The sequence below is a fragment of the Hippoglossus stenolepis genome, chromosome 11 (assembly GCF_022539355.2).
Source record: "Hippoglossus stenolepis isolate QCI-W04-F060 chromosome 11, HSTE1.2, whole genome shotgun sequence".
In the NCBI taxonomy this organism is placed as follows: domain Eukaryota; kingdom Metazoa; phylum Chordata; class Actinopteri; order Pleuronectiformes; family Pleuronectidae; genus Hippoglossus; species Hippoglossus stenolepis.
In genome coordinates, this window is record NC_061493.1 from 4,903,047 (window position 1) to 4,925,700 (window position 22,654).

The window sequence follows — 22,654 nt, forward strand, 5'->3', positions numbered from 1 at the left end:
AGTGGCCATGTGGAAAAGAAGATAATGATTGTGTACAATGATAATCATGACAATAAAACTAACAATACAAATATCCACAAACTTATGCTTCATCTACACTAACACTGGCAGCTGACAGGAGAGAACTGGCTAACAAGTGAGGTGTGAAATCTATTTTCTCATTAAGACTTGGATACAGCAAAGCATTTAATTTAAAAATCCAATAAGTCTCTCTCTTAAGTAATTTATTTGATAAATTGCTTCACACACTCAATACCTTCCACTTTCCAAAGGCTATTGTTGCCATTATGATAGATATGCAAGAGGCGTGCCGTAGTGGAATCTATTTGTGTTCTGCCAGTCAAGCTTTCAAACTGTTAGTGCGTCTGATGTAAAATGATTCACATTGGTAAGTGAGGTGGTACACGACATATGGGAAGTGGCAATTAATAATAAATTTCCCTTGTCTTGAAATCGTCAGATTCGTTCTGTTGAGTGATGTTGAAACAGTGGTTGGAGTAGTTTGCATTTAAAAGTCCCTGTAGGTCTCTGGAGCCAGTAAAATATATCCGACTGATAATAAATTCAGCCCATAAATCTGTTTGTTCCGAGAACCGGAAACTTGACAGAGACATGAGCACAAGGCTTCTAACAGCAGGTTAGACGACTCAATTCAGAAGTCTTTTGGGTGGTGGAGGAAACAGTTTGGACAAACTATAACTTTGTGATGCTTCTTGGATAAAGGTCGCTTCAGGAACTGTTCCAGGCTCCTTTCTTGTCTCTTGCATGTGTGTTACATAGTGAGACAGTCATTTCCATGCTCAGCTTTGATTGGGCAGATATGTTTCTGTGCAACAAACAAGTTCATTTCCTGAGAGATCTGTTACACCAAATTTACTTACTACCTCCGCTAAGGAGGTTATGTTTTACCATGAAACTTGGTATGAGTCAGGGAAGAATCCATTACATTTAAGTGGATGTGGATCAGGGGGCAGATCCAGGAATTTGTATCACATTCTTTAACATTGTGAGATAGTTAGATATTGCGAGATAGACATTTTTGACATTTTCACTGATTTCCCAGGGTATAATTAATGGATCTTGATGAGAAAATCAGGCACATTTAGTGGACTGATAATCTATAAATGTGTGCAGTTTGGAATTTGATTGAATTTAAGTGACTATTGTTTCTTGGCAGAGGTACAGTATGTGCTCTATTGGGTGCTATTCTAGTTCAATTTGTGGTGGTACGATGTTTTATAAGAACTGAAAAGCCTGAAATGCTGTGAACTAAACTGATTTTCAGTCTATCCCATTTAAGTCTTTATAGCCACTTTCTCACTTGATAAAAAACTTACTACAACCCACTAATATTTAGCTTTTCTCTTCTCTTCTCGTTTCTCGATCAGCAGTGATGTAAACATGACAAGCAGGTGGATTCAGACTGAACACAGTCTTCCGGGGTTGATATACAGACATATGCTAGGTGCAACAAGCTAACAACACAAGTCTAATTCGGTGTGCACACCCACAGAGAAGAACAGAGTAGATTTGTCACAAGTGTCACAATTCTCACCTGGTCGTGTCCCTTCTTTTTCTTCTTCTTCTTGCCCCAGCATCCAGAACTCTCAGAGTCCTTCCCGCCGGTGTCACATAACAGACCGTCCAGCTCCTCCGATCCCCCCTGCTGGCTGTGAGACGTCTCTGCGGCCAGACGGTACGACAAGTTCCTCAGGATGCACACACAGTTCTCTACAGTCTGACGGAGCGAAGGTCAGAAAAAGAAAGAAGATAGAGATGAAAATGATAGAAGTGTGGAGAATAAAACGACTCTCTAATGTTGAGGGACTGAACAGAAAAGATACAGTAAACAAGTGCACACGGACTATAGAAATATACTGTACTGTGCAGACTGTATGCATAGACATACATACACATGCTATTAGTGTAGACAGACAAACACACATGTACACACACTAATCCTATGGTAAGGAGTGGCTATGCAGTCACAGACTTTGATCTCGGGAAGGATTTCTGCGGATTAAAATCTTCACGTCTGCAAGAGCCTCCACTCAACACACCAACATTTATACTGGAAGCACAAACACAAGCACACAAACAGATTCACATGGATGCTCACAGGCTCACATAAACACACACACACACACACACACACACACACACACACACACACACACACACACACACACACTAGTGATGTTTTCTGTGTCACTGGCCATCTGGGTTGAGTAATATATAGTACACTGTAAAAAAAACGAAATTTTAAGCAGGCTCATGGTTTTTATTGTATTTTTGTGTATTACATATTAGCTTAAACCTTTTTTTTATTCTTATTTGTAGTTTGTAATAACAAGTTATAAATTTGTTGTGTGATGCTCTTTTAGTGTCAGCAGTATTTCTTTTCAGTTGGAAATTTAACCAAATCAAAATGTCAAATAAATAATTTAAGTGGGGTAGGTCTAAAAGCAGAAACAACTTAACAAGGCATTTCTTACAGTGTGTATTGTGTTGCCTGCAACCACACACAGACAGACAAACAGCAGTGGCGGCTGGTTAATACGGGGTGCTGGGGCGCCGCCCCCTCCGACATCCTGAGACAAAAAGCCCATATAAAAATGTTAAAGATAATTTAATTATATATTATTATTTTACTCCTACAATGCTCCTGGAAGTGCGTAAGTGCCTGTGAGCATCTAATATAAGTTGTTTTCAAATTGTATTCAGTTAATTTCTGTCTAAATACATATACTTCCTGGTGTGGGGCGCCGGCCAAGTGGCTGCTCTTTAATTGGTTGTTGCAGATTTTCCACAGGACGCAGCTCTTTGAGCCCGGGACACTCCCACTTTTATTTACAGCCATCGTATTGATTTAGGTTTTTTAGATCTAATGGGATTGGTTGACCCTCGACACCGTCTCAGGTACGTCCGACGTCACTGAGTTTGGCTTCAGTTTGTTTAACCCCCCCCCCCCCAAAAAAAAAAACTCTGCGCACCCCCAATAAATGTCATCACCAGCCGCCATGCAAATAAGTTATTTGAATTAGAATACACATATAATTTTGACATACAGTCTGTAAAAGGAAGGATAACTAATGCAAATGTATGTATCTCACATCCAATCATTCTATTGTAATCATCATGAAGCATGTTTACAAAGGAAATATACAGTAATCTGCTGGACAATGATAACGCATACATGTGCATGCACGCTTGCACGCAAACACACCACTTCTATCATTACAATTTCTTTTTTATTAAGGTCATTTTGTTGTGCATAGGCTGAAGGCTACAGGAGTGTGTGCACTGTACATGGCAGTAGATTGTATGTGTTGTATGTGTGTGAGTTACCTTGCTGTCAATCTCACTGCTCCCCAGAGCGGTCTGGATGACATAGAGCAGAGCGTCTGTCAGCCCCTCACACTCCCTCATTCTCCTGCGGGCCTCCTCGCCAGCCGAACTCACATTCCTGTCACAGACATACACACAGAGGTACACGTACACCACATCAATGAACAGTCCCACTAAAAACAAAGATCTGCTACATCCGTTTTCACATTGTAATTCACAGAACTTGAATCGTCCAGTGGTTTCTTGCAAGTTTTAAGTGAGTGGGAGTTTGTATGTTTGAATGTTAAAGCATATGGATACTATAGCGGCTCTGCATGTGTATGCTTGTCTGTGTGACAGCGAGGAGAGGGAAGAGGAGTGTAATGCCCTTTAAATGTCAGACTATTAAAGATGAATAGAGGATATGCGTACCCTCTGTAAGAAATGGCAGCGACCTGCCAAAACCCCATTAGACGCATTTGTTTTCCCAGGTCCTTAATAACATTGCTCAGACAAATTTGTGCAAGTTGACACATTTCAACACATTTTATCACAAAACTAAACAGCAACAACAACATCAGTTTATAATGGCCACATTAGTTTTGAGAGACCGGAAGAAGTGTAATCAAACAAAACCATTAGCAAGAAGACTGACGGCCTCTGCTGAACTGTACATTATAATTTACATTGTGTGACACGTGAGACTTTCTCAAAATAATAGACTAGACAGATAAGCTTTCTAGTTCCAGTGTAGTAAAATACCTCTGAATCACTGTCACTAGACTGGTCCTCTTCAAATGAAGACAGAACTAACCAATAGCAGCTCTGTAAGAAGGGTTTATGAATGGTGACCTTTTCCTAGCTAGGCAAAAGATCCATAGCTAGCTACATACATGTAAGCAGCAGAGCAATGCCAAGCGACACAGCTTTACAGTTGGTTGTAAGTCACAAAAATGACATTAACAACTAGAAGAGCACTTGGAGAACACATACCTCAGCCAAGGCTATGCCCCTATCTCCCATGTTAAAGAAAGCGAAGAAAAAGATTGTGGATCTGCCCATTTATTCAGATCTGCTTCCAAATGAATGGGTTCCTAATTGGGTGAGGTTCCACCCCTCCACAAAATTTGGAAATCCTTTGAGTAGGTTTTGAGTAATCCTTCTATTTAACAAAGAAACCAATGCCAAATAACCAAACCCGGAATACAAACTTGAACATGTCAGACTGAATGTATGGCATTTCAGTGTTATTTGAGGATTCCTTTCAATGGAAACGGTAGATGGTAATACAGCATTTTACAAGGAACCAGCTTAAAAGTCAGAAAGACAGTGATTTTAATTCATTACATCTCAAGCCTCCTTGTCTTAAAGGGGACATAGCATGCCCATTTTACCACAAGTTGATATGGTTCCTTGGGGTCTTGAAATGTCTGTAACATACTTTGGTCAAAATACCACAAGGATCATTTAAAACAGCACCCTTTTTACCCTGTCTAAAACAGCCCTCCACAGAGTGACCTGTTTTGAGTGCCTGTTCCTTTAAATGCTAATGAGCCAGCTCCCCCCTCCCCCCTCTCCCCCCATGATTTTAAACGATATAAATTACATATTTTATATGATATAAATTATCAAATATGCATCCCATACTTTGTATTCCCCTTTGTTGTCCTGGAGTTTAATTTTCCCAATCACATAATTAAATGTCCCCTCTGCCCATCCACTACAAGTACACAAGCAGACAGACAGAGAGAGAAAGAGAGGGGTGGGGGGCTATTTACCCCGAACCCCGACATTCAACGGGTACAACAACAAGCGGAGAAAGCAGAATCGCGGGCTGACCTTATATATACAGTCTATGGGGCTGACCAGCCGGAGAAATGCACGTCCCGTGTGAACAGCCAGGCGGCTGCGCTGGAGAACGGCGCTTGCCTCGCAGCGGCGCTTCGGTGTAAACCCGGCGTAACGAGTGGGGGCTCTGTGTGTTTGTGCCAGTGTTACAGTAGTGCTGAACACTGCGGAAGTCTTCCACACTGCCTCCCAGTCCCAACGATCCAGACAAATGCCACATGTGAACCCGGCGTAACGAGTGTGGGAGGACGGGGGGATGAGGTGGGGGTGGGCCAAGGCCATGTGAGGAGACTTCCAGTGCCTTGTTATGACACAAAACCCAGGAAGCTCATTCGAGTCACTCAAGCATGACGTTTCTGACTTAGAGGAACCATAACAAAACGCGCGAGTGTTTTTTTCCCAGAGTTTTTGGGTTGGTAGACATGCCAGATACCCACATTAACGTGTAGAAGCACTAACAAAGTGGAATTTGCATGCTATGTCCCCTTTAATGCAGCTCTAACATCATTTACACCTAAGTCCTCTGATATCATCTGAGGAGGTGCATTAAGGGACCGTCGGAAATGCTAACACCCGCTAGCTTAGCAACTTCTGTTGGACTTTTAAGCTTAAAACACGGTGGAAATGACCTCGTTTCGAGTCGAATATGAATATCGGGGCTTCCGGACACTTGGATGACACCACACAATCAGTATGGAGGCATGTTATTTTTTTCTGTTCTTTTCGTCAGAAGATAGGTCACTAATCAGCTACACTGTGTCCCCTGAAACTCCAAAAGTGTTTTGTGGACTCACACACTTCACCCACCACCCCCATCGGCATAGTGGTGAGTAGATGGGTTTCTGGGTGAACTACCCCCTTAAATGTAAATTGCATAAATAAAAAACATGAAGTGTGTGGTGACATGTTTTAGATATGAAACTGTTTGTTTCATTCTGAACCTCAGTTGATTCACGATTCATGATCTATTAAATTACATGAGCATCATATTTTAATCATACAGTCAAATAACAGCTTGAATCATTCAGGCTGTTGACAGGCTGTTGTGTGCTTGTCTGCATCTCTCCTGGCTTTCACTGTTTAATGTGAGCGTTGCTGCAAGGTCACCTGAGTACGCGTAAGTGTGCGTACGTGCTTGCTTTCATTTGAAAGCAAGCACATCACACACTCTCTCTCTCTCTCTCACACACACACACACACACACACAAACACACATTCAAGTCTCCATAAATTCAGAAGACATTATATTGACTTAAAAAGCATTTTCTGGTGACCTTCTCTAACCTCAACCATAACTACTACTTACTACCTTAACCTTAACCTTGAAATTTGTGTAGCACAAAAACAACATAAGTTAAAAATAAATAAACAAAGGTCTAAATAAATATACTTATACTGATACAAATGTTTTGTCTTTCATAGAAATTGTCTGCACCCTAAATATAAAAAACAAGTAATGCTTATAAGGACTTGCGTTTTGTCCTCATTAGGAAGACACGTCCCATAATGTGACTGTGTAAACAGATTTATGTCCCCACAACATGAGGAATAACTAGACCACACACACACACACACACACACACACACACACACACACACACACACACACACACACACACACACACACACACACACACACACACACACACATGAATGACACATTCAAACCACTTTCTTTCTTTCATATGTTTCCTTAATTCTGTCAACTACCTACTAATGGATTGGATTCAATTAACCTCAGTAAATGGGGCATAATTAATCCCTCTGCAGCGTTCTCTTGTAATGCAACAGGGCTGCAGATTATCTTTCATTATGATCTGTCAGAGTTGAGAATCTAAATAATGACAGAGGGAAAAAATATCTCACTGCAGGTGAAATGTTATGTGTCTACAAGGGGAGTTTTCAAACAGAACAGAATTGATATAACTCATAGTGCACTGCTGCTGAGAGAGAAAGTGCTATGAAAAATAATGTGTCGTTCTTTTGTTAACAACAGCAAGAGGCTCCTCTTTAATCAACTGCAGGTTTCTGCTAAACGCCTCCACATGAGTGCTTGAATTGTGTTGTTAGGTTGAACTCTAATAAGTTTATTTGGGATATTTTAAAGAATCAGTCCATAATCAGAGGACATAATGGATAATAAAGAGGATGAGTGTTCGCTGATGTTGAATTGCTGTCTCACTTATTAGACAAAATAAACAAGAGCATTAGAGAAACGACAAAAACAACTTGCTGAAGACTATGAATTAATTCTGTGACAACAATTGTCACCATGGTCGAATTAACCTTCTCCAGGACCCTGGGGCTGGTTATTCTCTGCCACCCTCCTCCAGTCTCTGAACAAGTCTTCTTTCGCACCACCCAGAAAACAGAAAACGTTTGCTGCGCCGTGAGGAGAATCGTCAAATCGGGTCTCCGGGGGAAAAAAGACGGAGGAAAAGCTTCGGCATTCCCGTTTCCCTGCGAGCGGCGAGCACGAACATACAGCTGCGAAGTCGACTTCCTAAAGTGTTTGGTTCTTTATTTTGAAAGCGTGGTAGCCGCTGTGCAGTTGACAATACTGAAGGTTTTATTTCTCCATCCAGGATTTGAGCACTAAAGAGGCCAGAGGAGGATCAGGTTAAAACAAAACAAGGCCTCACCCCCGAGGGATCGTGGGTAGTGAAGGTCGGCTGGAGACGGGTGAATTTGGGGCTTTTCATACCTGAATGCTCTTAAATTTCAGCAGCAGCTTGAGGAAATTACAACTAGACAGACAAATGCTAGCGTGTAGTCGAGGTTGAAAGGGACGAAATAATAACAGTGACCGAGTCAGTTTATCACAAAAGCCGAAAAGCCAACAAGCAGCAAGTCTTTCACTGCCCAACAAGTGGAACTTGCTTCAGTAGGCTAGCTATGTTTTACTAGATCTCATGGCTAACTAGTTGTAGTGCCATCAGACTATGGTGGGAAGCTCAGTTGTTAGGCGCCAGTTGCTTTAAAAATGAAATCTAAAACATCTTATCATCTTCCCTTTTTCAAGGGAACTGAATTCAATATTAAGACTATTTTGCAGATATTAAACTTATGGATTCAGCTACAAAGCTGTGTCCCAAAGAGAAAGGGGGTATCTGGGAATAACATTTTTAAGTTTTGAGCAAAGACATACAACAGGTCCAGACTGTATGACATTTAGTATTATATGACATGTAAGAACAAAATTGGAAATTAAGAAAGAGACTATACTGGAATGTTTGTGTTCTGTAATTGTTCTTATGCAGTTCTATTTTGTTTGATTGTTTTCTATTGTTTTTGACCTATATTTACTACCTCTGACAAGGAGTTTGTGTTTTAATCTGCGTTTGTTCATTTGCTTTTTACCAGGATAACGCAAAAACTACCAATCCCAGTTCCATTAAAGTTTGCGTGGGGGTGGGGCACGACACTCAGAGGAGCCCATTCAAATTTTGGAGCGGAACCAGATGATTTTTTTATCATGGCGAGGTAAGGCGTCAGCCTTGGCGTATATGCGGTTTCTAAGTGCCCTTCTAGTTCTCTACTTGGGCTGCTGTAACATTAAAACTTCCCCCATTGGAATCAATAAAGTGTTTTCTATGAATCTATCAACAGATCACTTGACGAAGATGGACCCACCTCAGGTCAATTGAGATTTCAGTTCTGCCTATTCTCAAATTTTTTTTCAAATGTTCTGCCACTCACTCATCACTGAGTAGATGAGCTGATAATGGATCAGATAAAGGCTACTACATCTATTGTCTTACTGTATAAAGAGCTGATTGTGTGGGTGCTGCTTTCTTCTTGTTGTTGTAGTCAAACTGGAAGATGAGTCTTGGCGGATTCGTGGCGTTTATACCATTTAAATTGTGTATGTTGCAGGTAGTAATGGTGCAGTAAAGTAAAGTAAATAACCAGCTGGGTTAACCTGCTCTTCACTAGTCGCTGCTGAATATGCAGGAGCTAATTCAATACTGACAATCAATGTGCAGTAGACTAGCAGCACCAGTTCCAGGGCTTCCTGTTAGTTGGGATGACAGTATATGCGCACACACACGCTTTGAAGCAAGCAGAGAGTAAACAGAGGGAGAAAATGTGAATGTGTCAGAGACAGTGAGGCAGGGCCAGGGCAAGACATATAAAGAAAAATGATAAAGGAGGGATAATATGATTGCGAGAGAGGAGAGGTGGGGTAAGAATGAGACGGAGCGAGGGAGAAGAGAGTGATGAAAGGGAAAAGAGGGAAAAATGAGAAAGCGAGGGGGATAACGGGAGATAGTGAGAGAGAGCAAGAGAGAGAGTGAGGAAGAGCAGGTGGCCGGCGGTGTACCAAACCCGCCATGAAATATTCAATCTTTAATCAGACTCCCAGCATTCCCTAACGAGGCGTGAGAAAGATGAATTAGCCCTTCGAGTTTAGGGAGCTGATCCACACAAAGCTATCACCTGCAACAAATACACACCAAACAAACCGAATCACATAACAGCACCATGACCTGTGCTTGCTGCCAATATGTGTAAGTTATTTTCACTGGGAGCGGGAGAGGATACATATTGTGTCTGAGATTAATGGCCCTCACATGTATTCTGACACACACACACACACACACACACACACACACACACACACACACACACACACACACACACACACACACACACACACACACACACACACACACACACACACACACACACACACACAACACACACGAGCTTGCAGACAGAGATGCAGTCCTACTCTATTTCCATTCAACTTGTGCTGCACTTTTGCCACGTCTGCAATATTAAATATTTGGAAATGTCAAGCATTGTTCTCATTCCAAATGCCATATAACAAAATCAATGATGTCTCATCATCAAAGCAAATACATTGTTCTGATTTATAACAAGTGGGTCCGAGGGAAGAATAAGGAATAATAAAATTGAAAAAGTGAGCGCTACATGCAGACGGATGATGTTTCAGGCCAAGTTGTAATTTTTCTGTCTACAAGATGTTTTTTTTCAATTGACACTCAAATGTTTGATGGAGTGGAACCAATAGCACATCAAGAAAAAAAAGAAAAAGAAAAATTCTGCTAGAAATATTTATGAGCTCAGACTAGACCACAGCATTTTTATCATTTGGAAACCATTGCAGCAATACTAATTTCATGTTTAGGAATATCTAATGATGAGTTATATCTTGTTTTAAAGGCTCTGAAAAGCTATCTTCTTAAGTAGCTTCTTATTATGAGTAATTGTTGCTTTTTGCTTTGCTTTAATGTAACCAGTCAGTGGCAACGATAAACCTTCATGACATGTCCTTAACGCAACATGGAAAAGAAATTACAAGTATTGATAACCTTTATTTTCAGTTCCACCTCGTCATCTGTCTAAGCAAAGAAAGTCCTGCTCTTCCTTTTCACTATTGCTGTTCCTCTTCCGATAATCTGCTTCCTGTATATACCAGCATGTGAATGACCAGTGTGCATGAATTGTCATTTTATAGTAGTATGAACAGAGATTCTGATACAGGGCTGAAATGCTGAAACGTTTTAGTTTGGCCATAGCCTCAGAATTATAGTACTTACATGTGTTATTTTCATTGCATCTGTAGTCCTTTAAGGTAGACAGAGCACTATTACACTGTATTTCTGGACATACAATAACACATGTATTGTTAGAATAACAGGATTTGATACTTTCATACATTGCTGCCAGAGTAACTTCCACTGAACTGTATAGAGAGAGTTCACAGTGGAGAGTTGAGGGGATCTGAAAAGAACAACAAATTGTGTCGGTACACCTTTAAGGCAGAAGCCAAGAAAACAAAACAGAATTATGATGGATTCCTGCAGATGAAATACTATAAAGCAATTTGAAAATAAAATTACGAAAGCTAATGGTTCTATACACTGGTATCAGAGCCACAGAGCGATTTTATTCAATTTTACAGAATTGAGAGCTATGAGGGACCGCTATTGCACACACGAGGCAGATGATGTATTAGTTTGTGAGGTTAGTCTGACATTGCCACAATCAAACATGCCTCCACTTTCCCTGCTTCCTATTGTCTTGTCTTATAACCATAATTTGTAGGAATGAGTAAAGTCAATTGAAGCCATCAGCAAACACAAATAAGCTAATAACAGTCATATTTAAATGTCTCAGCTAAGGAGGGACAAGGTGTCTTGGTACATAGGGAAATAAATGACTAGGTCCACTGCACTGTATATAAATGCAATTAATCTCTGTCCACAAACAATCTGTAGCTTAGTAACAATAGATTAAATGACTACGAGTAGCTGATATGAGTCATTTGGGTTGACATATTCAGACAATTACCATCCAACTCTGCTGTTCCCTTCAGTTCTTGCATTTACACTTCTGAACTTATTAATTTGGTTCGAGGGTGCACAACTTTACCGTTTTGATTTGGCGTCGCAGATAAGGTTTGTGACAAGGTAGTGAACATCGTAGGGAATTTAGAAGAATAAACGCATTTCCCTCAGGAAATACAATAGACTTGGAGCTAGCTCAAATTTTCACCGTAATAAGTTTGGTATAATATGACGATGTTGGGTTTATAGCTTTTTGTGGTGACCCCAAGTGGCAAAAAAATCTAATATGGTCCCAATCCCCCCCATCTGTTCCTGATTTTTGGGGCTGATAAGTGGTCAGAAAAGTGTTCCTCATTTCATCCAATTCGATGTTTGTCCTTATTATCACTTAAGTTCTCAAGTTATGATCAAAGACCTGTTCTGGGACATAGCAGAGATGTTGTCCTTTGACCACAAAGTCTAATCAGATCATCTCTGATTTAAAGTGAATGTTTGTGGAAAATTTGCAGAATACGGATGGACAACCTGAGAAACATAATGCTAATGGCCACAGCTGTTGGCAGCGGAGCTATAAAATGGCTCTGACATTAAAAATATGTTGTTACATTGATGATGAGTGTGAGGTTATGGAATAAAAGTTTATGTTAAGAACAAAAACTACCCTCTATAATATATCGGTTCATAGCCCTGACCCCAAACTTGGGTGACATTTAAATATAAAAGCAATGCATTCATTTTATTAATAATATATAAAGCAATTAGAAACATCAGAGGTCAGCCCTAAATTGTGAAGCCACTAGTTTTGTTTTCCCATATCCATCCTGCTGCAGCACAGAGCCAAATCACAAAAAATGTGTCAAAGTCTACTACTTCCACATTGCACTATGACTAGCATCACGTCTCAAGTGACAAAATGAAAAGCCACTGCAACTCGAATGCCAAACTGTGAGTCATCTTAGATTCAGCTAAGTCTGTCACTTCTCTGTGTGTCCACGGGAAAAATAACACTGAATACAGAAAGCTTTAAACTCTGTTTGAATGTGGCTGTTAGATGCAGAGTGTGTGAACAGCATAACACCTCTGCAAAGTAATATGTGTCTCTGCCGAAGCAGTTCCAACATGATAACCCATCAGTTGATGCACCATGAATATCAAGATAACAGTATGTGATTTTGCAAATGTGTGAATTAAAATTCCTATTGTATGCAGTTGTATGCCTCCGCCAACCACTCAAGTTGTAGTTTATGTCCATCTATGTCCAGAGTCATGTTATACATGTAACTTTGAGTTATGGCCAAAAAACCTTAATTTGTGAGGTCACAGTGATCTTGACCTTTAGCCACCAAATTCGAATCAGTTCCACCTTGTGTTCAAGTGAACATCTGTGCCAAATTTGAAGCAATTTCCTCAAGGGGTTTCTGAGACATCATGTTCACAAGGGTGGAACATACAGCTGTGGCAGGAGGAATTATGTTTTCAGTTCCATAAATATGGACAATCTGAAAACACAATGCCTCTGGTCACAGTTGTTGCCGGCATGGGAGCATAATAACAAATAAAACACTTGGCAGAATCAGGCAGTGACACTGACCGGAGACAGCCCGTGGCGTTGCGGAGGACCTGGGAGGAGTGTAGGTGCAGTTTGCGGTCCTCCTGTGTATGCGGGGAGGTGTCCCAGCCCGAGTGAGGGATGATCACAGCGTTGGTCAGCACGGCCAGGGCATCCTGGATGATGGGCATCTTCAGGGCATCGCATGACGACAGGTTCCACAGGACACCTGCAGAGGACAGCAGGGAGACAGGCGGTGAAAACCAATGCAAAGGAAAAGGAACAATAGAGGAGCAAGGCAGACAGGAAGCAGGGAGAGAGACAGGCTCAAAGACAACTCCAGGCCAAAAAACACTGAAATATTTAGTAGGTTTTGTGAGCAGTCAGTTTCTGCGATATTGTGATGCTTCCCAGCAGTCTGCAAAGCCAGACACGTGTTCTCAACTGAGACGAAATACTTTTTCTCCATGGAGGACATTTTGACATGTCACAGTAGGAAAAGCACAGGGGTAAATAATGAAATTAACTATGGCTGAGTTCAATTTAGCTGATAATGTGCATACTGATTCACTGGCTCACTGGAAAACTTGAAGAGAACACAGCAATCAATAATGTGATTAGTAACACCAAGACTGGATTACCAACCAAGCAAATCACACAGCCACGCCAAGGCTCTGGAGCCACAGGGACCCCAAAGACCCCTGGTTCACTTTATTGACACTGAGGTAGTGGTCGGACATAAATACAGCTGATCTTAGGGAAAGGAAAATAATAATATAATAAACAGCAGGGAACATTTGTGGACTGATGTGACAAAAACTGCATGTGCATACTATTAAATATTTGAGCTTTTGTTAATAGATGATTTGTAATTACTCAACACTAGACAATTTAACTTTAACTTCCAGTTTCAGAGTTTTGTTGAATTCATATCCAGACAGTGATCTTAAAAGGCATGACCATCCTAAATTAGATTCTGTGACCTGCAGCTGGATGCCAAACAGCACATTAGCCTCTGCAGCCTCCCTGATGAACCCACCAGTATACAAAACAAAACCCTGATACTGAATACAAAGATAAATATATCCCTTTTATAGACTATTATTTATAATTTAAGAAGCATGTCAGAATTTACCAATTTACAGGACCAATCATGCAGTTAGTTTCTATTTTAAGCTCAGTTTGGATCAAAAGTACCTCAAATTTTTAGACCCATGAAGTTTTTTCGAGTAACTAAAAGGTTCTCTACAGCTGCAGACTGTAGGTCATCTGCGTTTTCACCATGGCCCAAAGACCATGGGAGATGAGGAAAGAGAACAGCTGATTGCCACAGTAAGCTGTTCCATTCCAGTCCACTAGGAGGCAGTAATGCAGAAGACCGTACAACAATGATGAAACTATATAAATCAAGCAACACTACAGCAACAGTAAACATGGAGAAGATTCAAATCGTGCTGCTGTTGTTGACGATGATTTACTGCATCAGTAATAATACACAAAATTCTAGACTTAACATAGACTTAAGAAATATTGCAGAGATTGATCACCCGAAATGAAATCCTGGATTACTCAACCAATCAGGCACGTTCAAAGCTGCAGGCTCCACCCCAAAGTTTTCTTGTACTTTCCCCAAGCAGGGACTTTTTGGATTGAAAAAAAGGAACTTAATTTAGACCCTGCTCCCTGCGGTGAAAACAGACAGAGTTCCAGCAAAGGCCCCTAGTTCCTGGGGAAAGTTTCTGTTTTGGAAACAAAGCTTTTATTGTATTTGTTGGAAAGCATTAGCAAGCAATTCAGGCTAACTAGCCTCCACTCTGTGTGATAACTAGTTAAACAATCTAGCTATGACATTAGTACAGATTCAAACAGACATGGAATGTGTCTCATGTTATTTTTTAAAACCAGAGTCAAGAAGCTGCAGCACACTGAGCACTGTGTTCATCCCAAATGATTATACAGAGGGCTGAACTAACAGCTCTTTCATGGGTCCGGATATGCTGGCGGAAAAACTCTCAGCAACTCAGACCTGGCAAAGTCATGATGATAAAACAATCAGACGAAAGGGCAGACACTACACACAGAGTACACGGATATACACACACAACTGCTAATTAGAACCCTGCATCTTACACAGGAGCGACGCAAATGTCAAATGTTATCAAATTTCACAACATAACCTTTTATTTATCACTCCACGTCGACGCTGTGCTGCTGCAGCTTATAAATAACGAGGTACAACAAATTTAAGAGACGCACCGAAACACGAAATTCCACCACAGCTCCCTCCTGTTCTTAAAATCCTCACCTGAATCCAACATAGAGTGACCAGCCAAACCAGAAAATGGAGTGACTTGTTTCTTGCCTGCTGTTTTGCTATTCATGAGTCAAACACACACACACACACACACACACACACACACACACACACACAGGCCGTCTCAGAGCCTTTCAAGAGAAGGACAGAGGAGGTAAGAGGCAAATCGCTGCAGTTTGCTGGAAAACACTGATTTCTTGAGTGTTTTTACACACACACACTCACACACACGCACACACGCACGCACGCACGCACACACACACACACAGACACACACACACACACACAGGCCGTCTCAGAGCCTTTCAAGAGAAGGACAGAGGAGGTAAGAGGCAAATCGCTGCAGTTTGCTGGAAAACACTGATTTCTTGAGTGTTTTTACACACACACACACACACACTCACACATACACACACACACGCACACACACACAATGTGCTAATGACCTTGAGGATCGACAAAACATCTCATAATTCTTGTTGACCTTCATCTTGAATAGTGTCTATGTCCTGATCTATGTTCTCATATAATTATGTGTTGAGTGTCCACCCCAAGTCATATCTGCACTTATCTACCCCCGCCTTTGTTGTAATTGCAGCCGTGGCAGTGGTATAACATCCCATCCCATCCTCACATGTGTGTGTGTTTGGAATAAGGCGTCCTCTCTTTAGTGCAGTGTTGTTCACCCTTGGCTGAACAGCGACTGTGTAATCACAGCTTCTGTTATCTGTCTTTGCGGGTTTGTATGAATTTGTTCTTGTGTGTGTACATGTGTTTGTGCATGTGTCCGCGCGCGTGTGCATTTAAGCCCCATCAACAAATCAGCCCCAGCTCTTGTCAGCCCTTTGGACTGTGTTTATGTGGACTGTAAAGGCAGCAGTGTCTGTTTGTGGTCAGGAGGAGTTTCTAAATGACTAGCTTCTGGCTTCATAATTAGCCGGAACCGTCATGTCAGCAAAAGTGTCTTCTCTCCCTCTCATCTTTTCTCCTGCTCATGAGGGCAAAGAGGGCGTGCTGGGTTTTTCTTCAACCTTAACATTCAGTGTGACACGTTATAATTCTAACTGACCTTGGTTTTTAACATTTGTGAGTCAGCTAATGTTGCTGTGTTTTTCCCCCACAGTGTTAGAAGCGAATTACTGCAAAATGATCTAATGTCACTGTTTTTCAAAGGAACACATTTCAGCGAAAAAGCTTGTTTTCTTCACAACTACATGGACTATAAAGTAAATGTTATCTCTGTACAGCTGCGTTTAGACATGCACTGAACACCGTAGTTTCTACGTAGGACGAGTATGTGTGAATGCAAATGCCTGAGTAAGAACCTCCTGAGTCCGCCTGCTGCACCATCCCTCACCTGAATCCTGTGGAGAATTTGTTGCTGTTGTGAACGCTGCTGAGCAGAGAATCTCCAGCTGTGTTGTGCAAGTGTGAAAGATAAACTGGGGAGAAAGTCTGGACCCAATTCTCTGGAGATCCTCCACGGGACAGGTCTGAAAACGACTTATGGTTCTGTTAGCGTAGACATTTAGTATAAATTTAGTTTACCATCAAGTGTAATCAGAGAGCCACACAAGTTTTGTGTATTTATGATTGAGTGAAGCTTGAAACTTAATCAGGACTGTTGTCTGTAAATAGGTCTAATCAATAACCACAACTCCTTGGAAATTACTTGTTTTCTATTTCTACAAATATATTTTACATACACAAGATACAACATTTGAATGATTTAATTTTGGAGGAGATCGCTGTTATGGGCTCGTCTAGCTGTTCCCCCCTGTGCCCGGGCTTTGAGCTAAAGGCATGCTGTAGGTAAAATATGTAACAGATATATTGCTATTGAAAAAATGCATAAGGGGCTTTGCAACAGGGGAGACAAAGCAGGAGATTGCCTGGGGCCCCGATCTGAGAGGGGGCCCTCGGGAACTGATTACACAAGTCCACAGCAATGAGGATTCTTTGAGAGAAACCCCTCAAATTCTTTAATCGTCTATGTACAGGAGACTGCAATGATACCATAGCTGTAAACCCCCGAAAAAGACTCCATGCCACAATTTGTCTGCTAAAATCTTCTGTGGTTTGGTTGAAGGCTAGAATGTCTAAATGTGTTTATGGTAGTGGTGGAGGTTAGCACTCTAGCATAATTACTTAATTATTACTTATGGGAATGCACAGTATGGACTGTGTTTATAAGTTTGATAGTAAAAGAATAATTTGAAGAATGAAATGATGTAGTTTGGCATCAGGCGTTGATTTGGTTCAATATAGGGTCCCCAGGTACCTTTTGCCTAAGTCTCTATGCTCCTAATATGCATAAATTCAACTGTGACTAAAATCTCTCCATTTACGTAAAAATATTAACCCAAATTTCATCGTACCCCAAAAGGTAAGATATAAACAAAAGTCCTCACCTGTGTCCCCTGAGAACCACTTATTGACTTATGGTAGCTTTGTCCTTCTGTAATATCTGCTGCTGGAGTATTCTGACATTTTTGCTGGAAAACATAATCTCTGGCAACATTAGGACTCATCCTTGATGTTATCAGTAACCTCTGTGTCCTCTCTACTATGACAAGTTGAAACGCCTGTTGGGGAAAAAGCCTGTGGGATAAAAAAGTAGTATCCGTTGCTTGGAGATTCTGCTAACAGCCCAATGAATTAAGGGTATTTGAAAGATTCCCAGATGTTCAGTTGATTTAAGGACAAGTAAAATTATAATTGTGATTGTAATTACACAAATTAAAGACAAGTGTCTGAAATCACAATTTACTGCTCGTTTAAACTACTGATTGTCTTTTTTTATAGGGAGCAATGAATGAGTGGAAAAGGGAGTGAATTCAGACACAGCTTATATCTTTAAGCTTATAAGCTTTACACATCCATCCATTATTTACACGGCTTATATCTTGAGGGTCACAGAGGGAGCTGGAACCAAGGACAGGTGGCCAAGGTATGGGGTGACATGCAGAGGAAAAACAACCATTCGCTTTTAGAGTCTCACCTACGGTCAATTTAGAACCTCCTGTTTAACCTCACCCCAATCTGCATGTCTTTGGTCTGCGGGAGGAAGTCAGAGTAAAACCCACGAACTCACATGCAAACTCCACACGGGTGAAAAGCCAAATCCAAATCTATTCTTTCACCACTGTCCAACACTGTCAAGTTGAATGCAAAATAAACCTCTATAGTTTCAAACACGGATTAAATCAGAATGCAGATGAAGTGCTACAGCCGGTCCAGAAGTTGTGATGTTATTTGGTCATTAGGTGTCTTCACCAACCACACACTGAAAAAGCAGCTGTCTGGTGATCAGGGGACAGGTTAGCAGCTGCTTCCTCCCTCATCCAGGCAAAAGGAACACAGCAGCAGACACAGTTTTCCTCCTCAGCTGGAGAGTGTAGCACACGGCTGTCACATTCATACTGTGTGCAATGAGAAGGACCAAATTGTTGAACTAAATTGACTAAATAATAATAGGCCTTCATCTCTCAGTTTTAGCTTTTGCCCGCCGTGAACTCGTAATTTAAATGCCACAGCAGAGAAACTGAAATTCAGAAACATTTAACTAAAGTTAAACTTAAATAAAAAGTTTTGTCTTTTGTACATACAAGGATACACTTAGAACTTTGTGTACAGACAACGCAAACCTCTGCTAAGGCCGTAACAGTCTCCTTATGAAACCACATATTTATTCGCTTGATCCGGATTTTCATTTGGATCTGCACCAAATTGCACACACCCATGAATATTAGTCCCCTTAACATGCCAGATTTTCATCAAGATCCATAAATGATTCTCTGAGAAATCAATGAAAATGTCACTAAACACCCTATCTCGCAATGTTTAAGAAAGGGGGAAAAATTCCTGGATTTGGATCGGGACCAAAATTGAATGCCTTCTTACCCGACCCATACCACATCCTTACACCAAGTTCCGTGGCAATCCATCCAGTAGTTTTTGCGTAATCTTGCTAACCAACAGACAAACGCGAATGAAACCAAAACCTCCTCGGCAGAGATAATGATAACAACAGTTCTAAATTCCCCATATGGATGATGATGAAAAGGTAACAGCTGCACAAAACTTCCATCAGTTGATTTTACAAACGACCCACAAGTTGCCAAAAGCCTACACACTATTAACAGACCAATGAGACAAAGGCAAACAGCCAGCACACAAGCAGGTATTCCTCATTCAAGTTAAGCTGAACCGAGGTTTTCAAGGCTGCACATTTCCATTTGTTACACAGGAGCACTCAGGGCTCATTAAAAAAACATTCAACACACGCTCTGGGTGCACACACACCCTAACCTCAGCCTAAGACCGTCTGGGTTTAGTCCCAGGCCTTGTCAACTGTTAAAAACCCCTCTGACTGGAAGAGAAATAAATTGTTTAGCAATGAAAATTTTCCATTTGACTAATTCTCAGCAACATCTCCAGAAACAATGTCCCAATTACTCCAGCTAATCCACAGAACAATTAACAGAAAGTAGTTCCTATGTACACGTGTTTTGTAGATTATCCAGAGTAGTTTTAATATGTTTAACACATAACGGTTAATTCTATAACTGGAATTGCATTTTCACTCACAACACAAGGAAATGCATTGCTTTGCAAGTTGGATGAACCAACCATTTTATAAAATGTCTCAATTCAGGGGCTGCATCCTTTGAAGACTGATTACGACTAGGCTGTCCCATTTTGAAGGCTCCTTTACACATGGCCAACAAATGTGTTGTTGCATTCCTGAGAAACGAACGCTCTAATGGGTGGATCCTTCCTGGCCCAACCTATCCCAGGATTCATTGTGCTTGGGTGACCAACTGTTTTTCAAAGAAGTAAATGGTGCCAGCAAGCAACGAGACGTCCACAGCTTAAGTATCACGCTTCAACTTAACAAACAGCTACCGGTCCACATGTTACAAAACCAAGGGGCATTCAAATGTTATCGTCGTGCCCAACTTGTGCTCTGTTGCTAGGCAACAGTATTAAGGGAAGAAGTCTATGGGCCCATCCCTCAAAGCCTAAATTTTTTTGGCAAACAATCACTGTGGTAATACACAGTGCATGGATTTGCCATTCATGATATGTATATTATTACAAAAACATTTTGGTTGGATGCTTGTCACAAACACCAAGGCAGTTTACTGTGATGAAAATAATGAACTTCACTCTGCAAAATCGAAATAAGGACAGTCAATATATTTGACACCCTGCAGCTAAATTGTCGGAACACAGCGTGTAAAGTCCTATTGTTATCAAACTCTTTCACATAATAGCTACTGCTGAGCACGCATGCTATTGTTTGTCAGACTTCTCTAACTTATTGTCCAAAAATTAAATTAGAAAAAGAAATGACATCTACAATTTAGTTGTTGCCTTTCACCAGTGTTTGCTAGAGAAACCTGTTTGAAGGAAGGGGAGCATGGAGGAGTGTATCTACGAGTTGCATTAATTATCACGGGCACATGATGTCATGCTGCAGCTGCAAGAAAACCGTGATTTCTTTTTTATTATTATCTTGAGTAAAGTCAGCTGTTTGCCAGAATCGCTTCTTGCTCTGCAGAGTATGACATCATCTCCCTGGGGTGAAAGGCAGTGGGATTTTATCTTTGATCCGAGACACACTCGCATACACACAAACTGGTACGCTCACATTAATTCCTGCTAATATGAGCTTCACAGGCCTGCACACACACACACACACACACACACACACACACACACACACACACACACACACACACACACACACACACACACACACACACACACACACACACACACACACACACACACACACACACAGCCGGGTGTATGACAGATGAAGGAGGTTAATTGCCTCCGCCTTACATCATGAGTGGCAGCAGGAGGTTATGAATGCACTGTTATATGGAGGGAGGGGAAATGAATATGCTGGCTATCTCTCTTTGTCTCTGAAGCCATTACCGATTTCTCATTTGCACTGTACTTTGATTCCCCCGTCATATTTCTGTCCTCTGCAACATTGCAGCACATATTTTTGTTTTATTTATTGCCTGGCCCCTTAAATCTCCTGGTATGTTTTTTTTATTTTTTGGGACTTTTTGTGTGACCGACTTGTTTTTTTTACAAAGTGAGAAAGTAAGTGTGTAGGTTACTATTTTCTGGATTCACCTTTCCAAAGCAACTGCTGTTTACTGGTTGGTATGTAGTCACCAGAGGGAGAGGTTTGACAACTACAACACAACAGACATGAGTATAGTGGTTCTATAAAAATACGGAAAAAAAACATTTCTGCTGGTCTATACAGAAAATGATGTTGTTGGTATTCATAGCAAACCCTCAGCAATACTTTGTGGTGACCTGAGCATCAAGCAATCCAACTCCTGCCAAAAGGTGGATATGAAAAAACAAGTTAACATTATATTCCAAATAAATTCAAGAAAAAAAAAAGAATTGTTGTGCAGGTCTCAGAATGAATGATTTGAGCCTTAATTCTCACATCTACTAGAAAAACTGTAACAACAGTGATTTCTGTAAGGCTCAGCTAGCAATACTTGGTGTAAGCATCTTACATAGCATTTATTAGGACACCACACTGATGGTTTGACCTTGACACCCGCTTTTTAATTGCTCTCATTTTCAGGAGGAAAAATACACAAGAGTTCAGTAGGGGAGAGCTAAATATCAGTGTTGTCACACTGAACCAGCGGCCTGGCAGCTGAAAATGTCCCCACTCTCATTTTTATTCCTTATATGACACAGATTTGACACATTTCCTAAGCAGTGGGAACAGTGAACGGTTACATGAAGCTGCATTTTGTGTTGTTAACATGTGGACATGTCTTACAAGATCAGAATCAATGGCAAACACCAGAAGGTCTGTGGGTCGATCCCCCTCTTCTCCAGTCTGCATGTTAAAGTGTCATTGGTAAGACAGTAAACCCCCCAAAACCCTTGTGTGAACGGCAGTGTGTGAATGGAATATATAGAAGCACTATATATATAGAAGCACTGCATGAATCAGTGAATGTGACTTACAGTATAAAGGTCTTTGAGTGTTCATTAAATTCCCACTCCAGTAGCTTATTACAGCCCTAAACTCCTCTTTGTTCCTCAAAATTACATATTCAAAAAGTTTGTCGTGAAAAAGAAATTGTCCTTGTGGCTTAAAATGTCTTAAATGTTACTCCACACCTTCTTTCTTTCCTACTTTTGTGGCTGAGATCTATGAATATGCTACCAAGACCCTGCTCTTGTCTCCTCAACCTCACAGCGCCACCTGCAGCTGAGGAGCCTTGTCCACCTACTAAGCCC

At 41.0% G+C, this 22,654-nt stretch overlaps 1 protein-coding gene across 7 annotated transcripts in view; it reads right to left on the reverse strand.

Annotated features, from left to right (window-relative positions):
* The window catches only part of ctnnd2b (catenin (cadherin-associated protein), delta 2b), a 167,265-nt gene that overhangs the window by 21,237 nt on the left and 123,374 nt on the right, over nucleotides 1-22,654 (reverse strand). For all 7 annotated transcript variants that reach the window (XM_047342110.1, XM_035171323.2, XM_047342112.1 and 4 more), the window contains 3 exons: nucleotides 13,084-13,270; nucleotides 3,349-3,466; nucleotides 1,556-1,738 (listed from right to left, as the gene is read on the reverse strand). In XM_047342110.1, coding sequence (XP_047198066.1) covers nucleotides 1,556-1,738; nucleotides 3,349-3,466; nucleotides 13,084-13,270 — 488 coding nt within the window. The remainder of the gene's footprint in view (nucleotides 1-1,555; nucleotides 1,739-3,348; nucleotides 3,467-13,083; nucleotides 13,271-22,654) is intronic.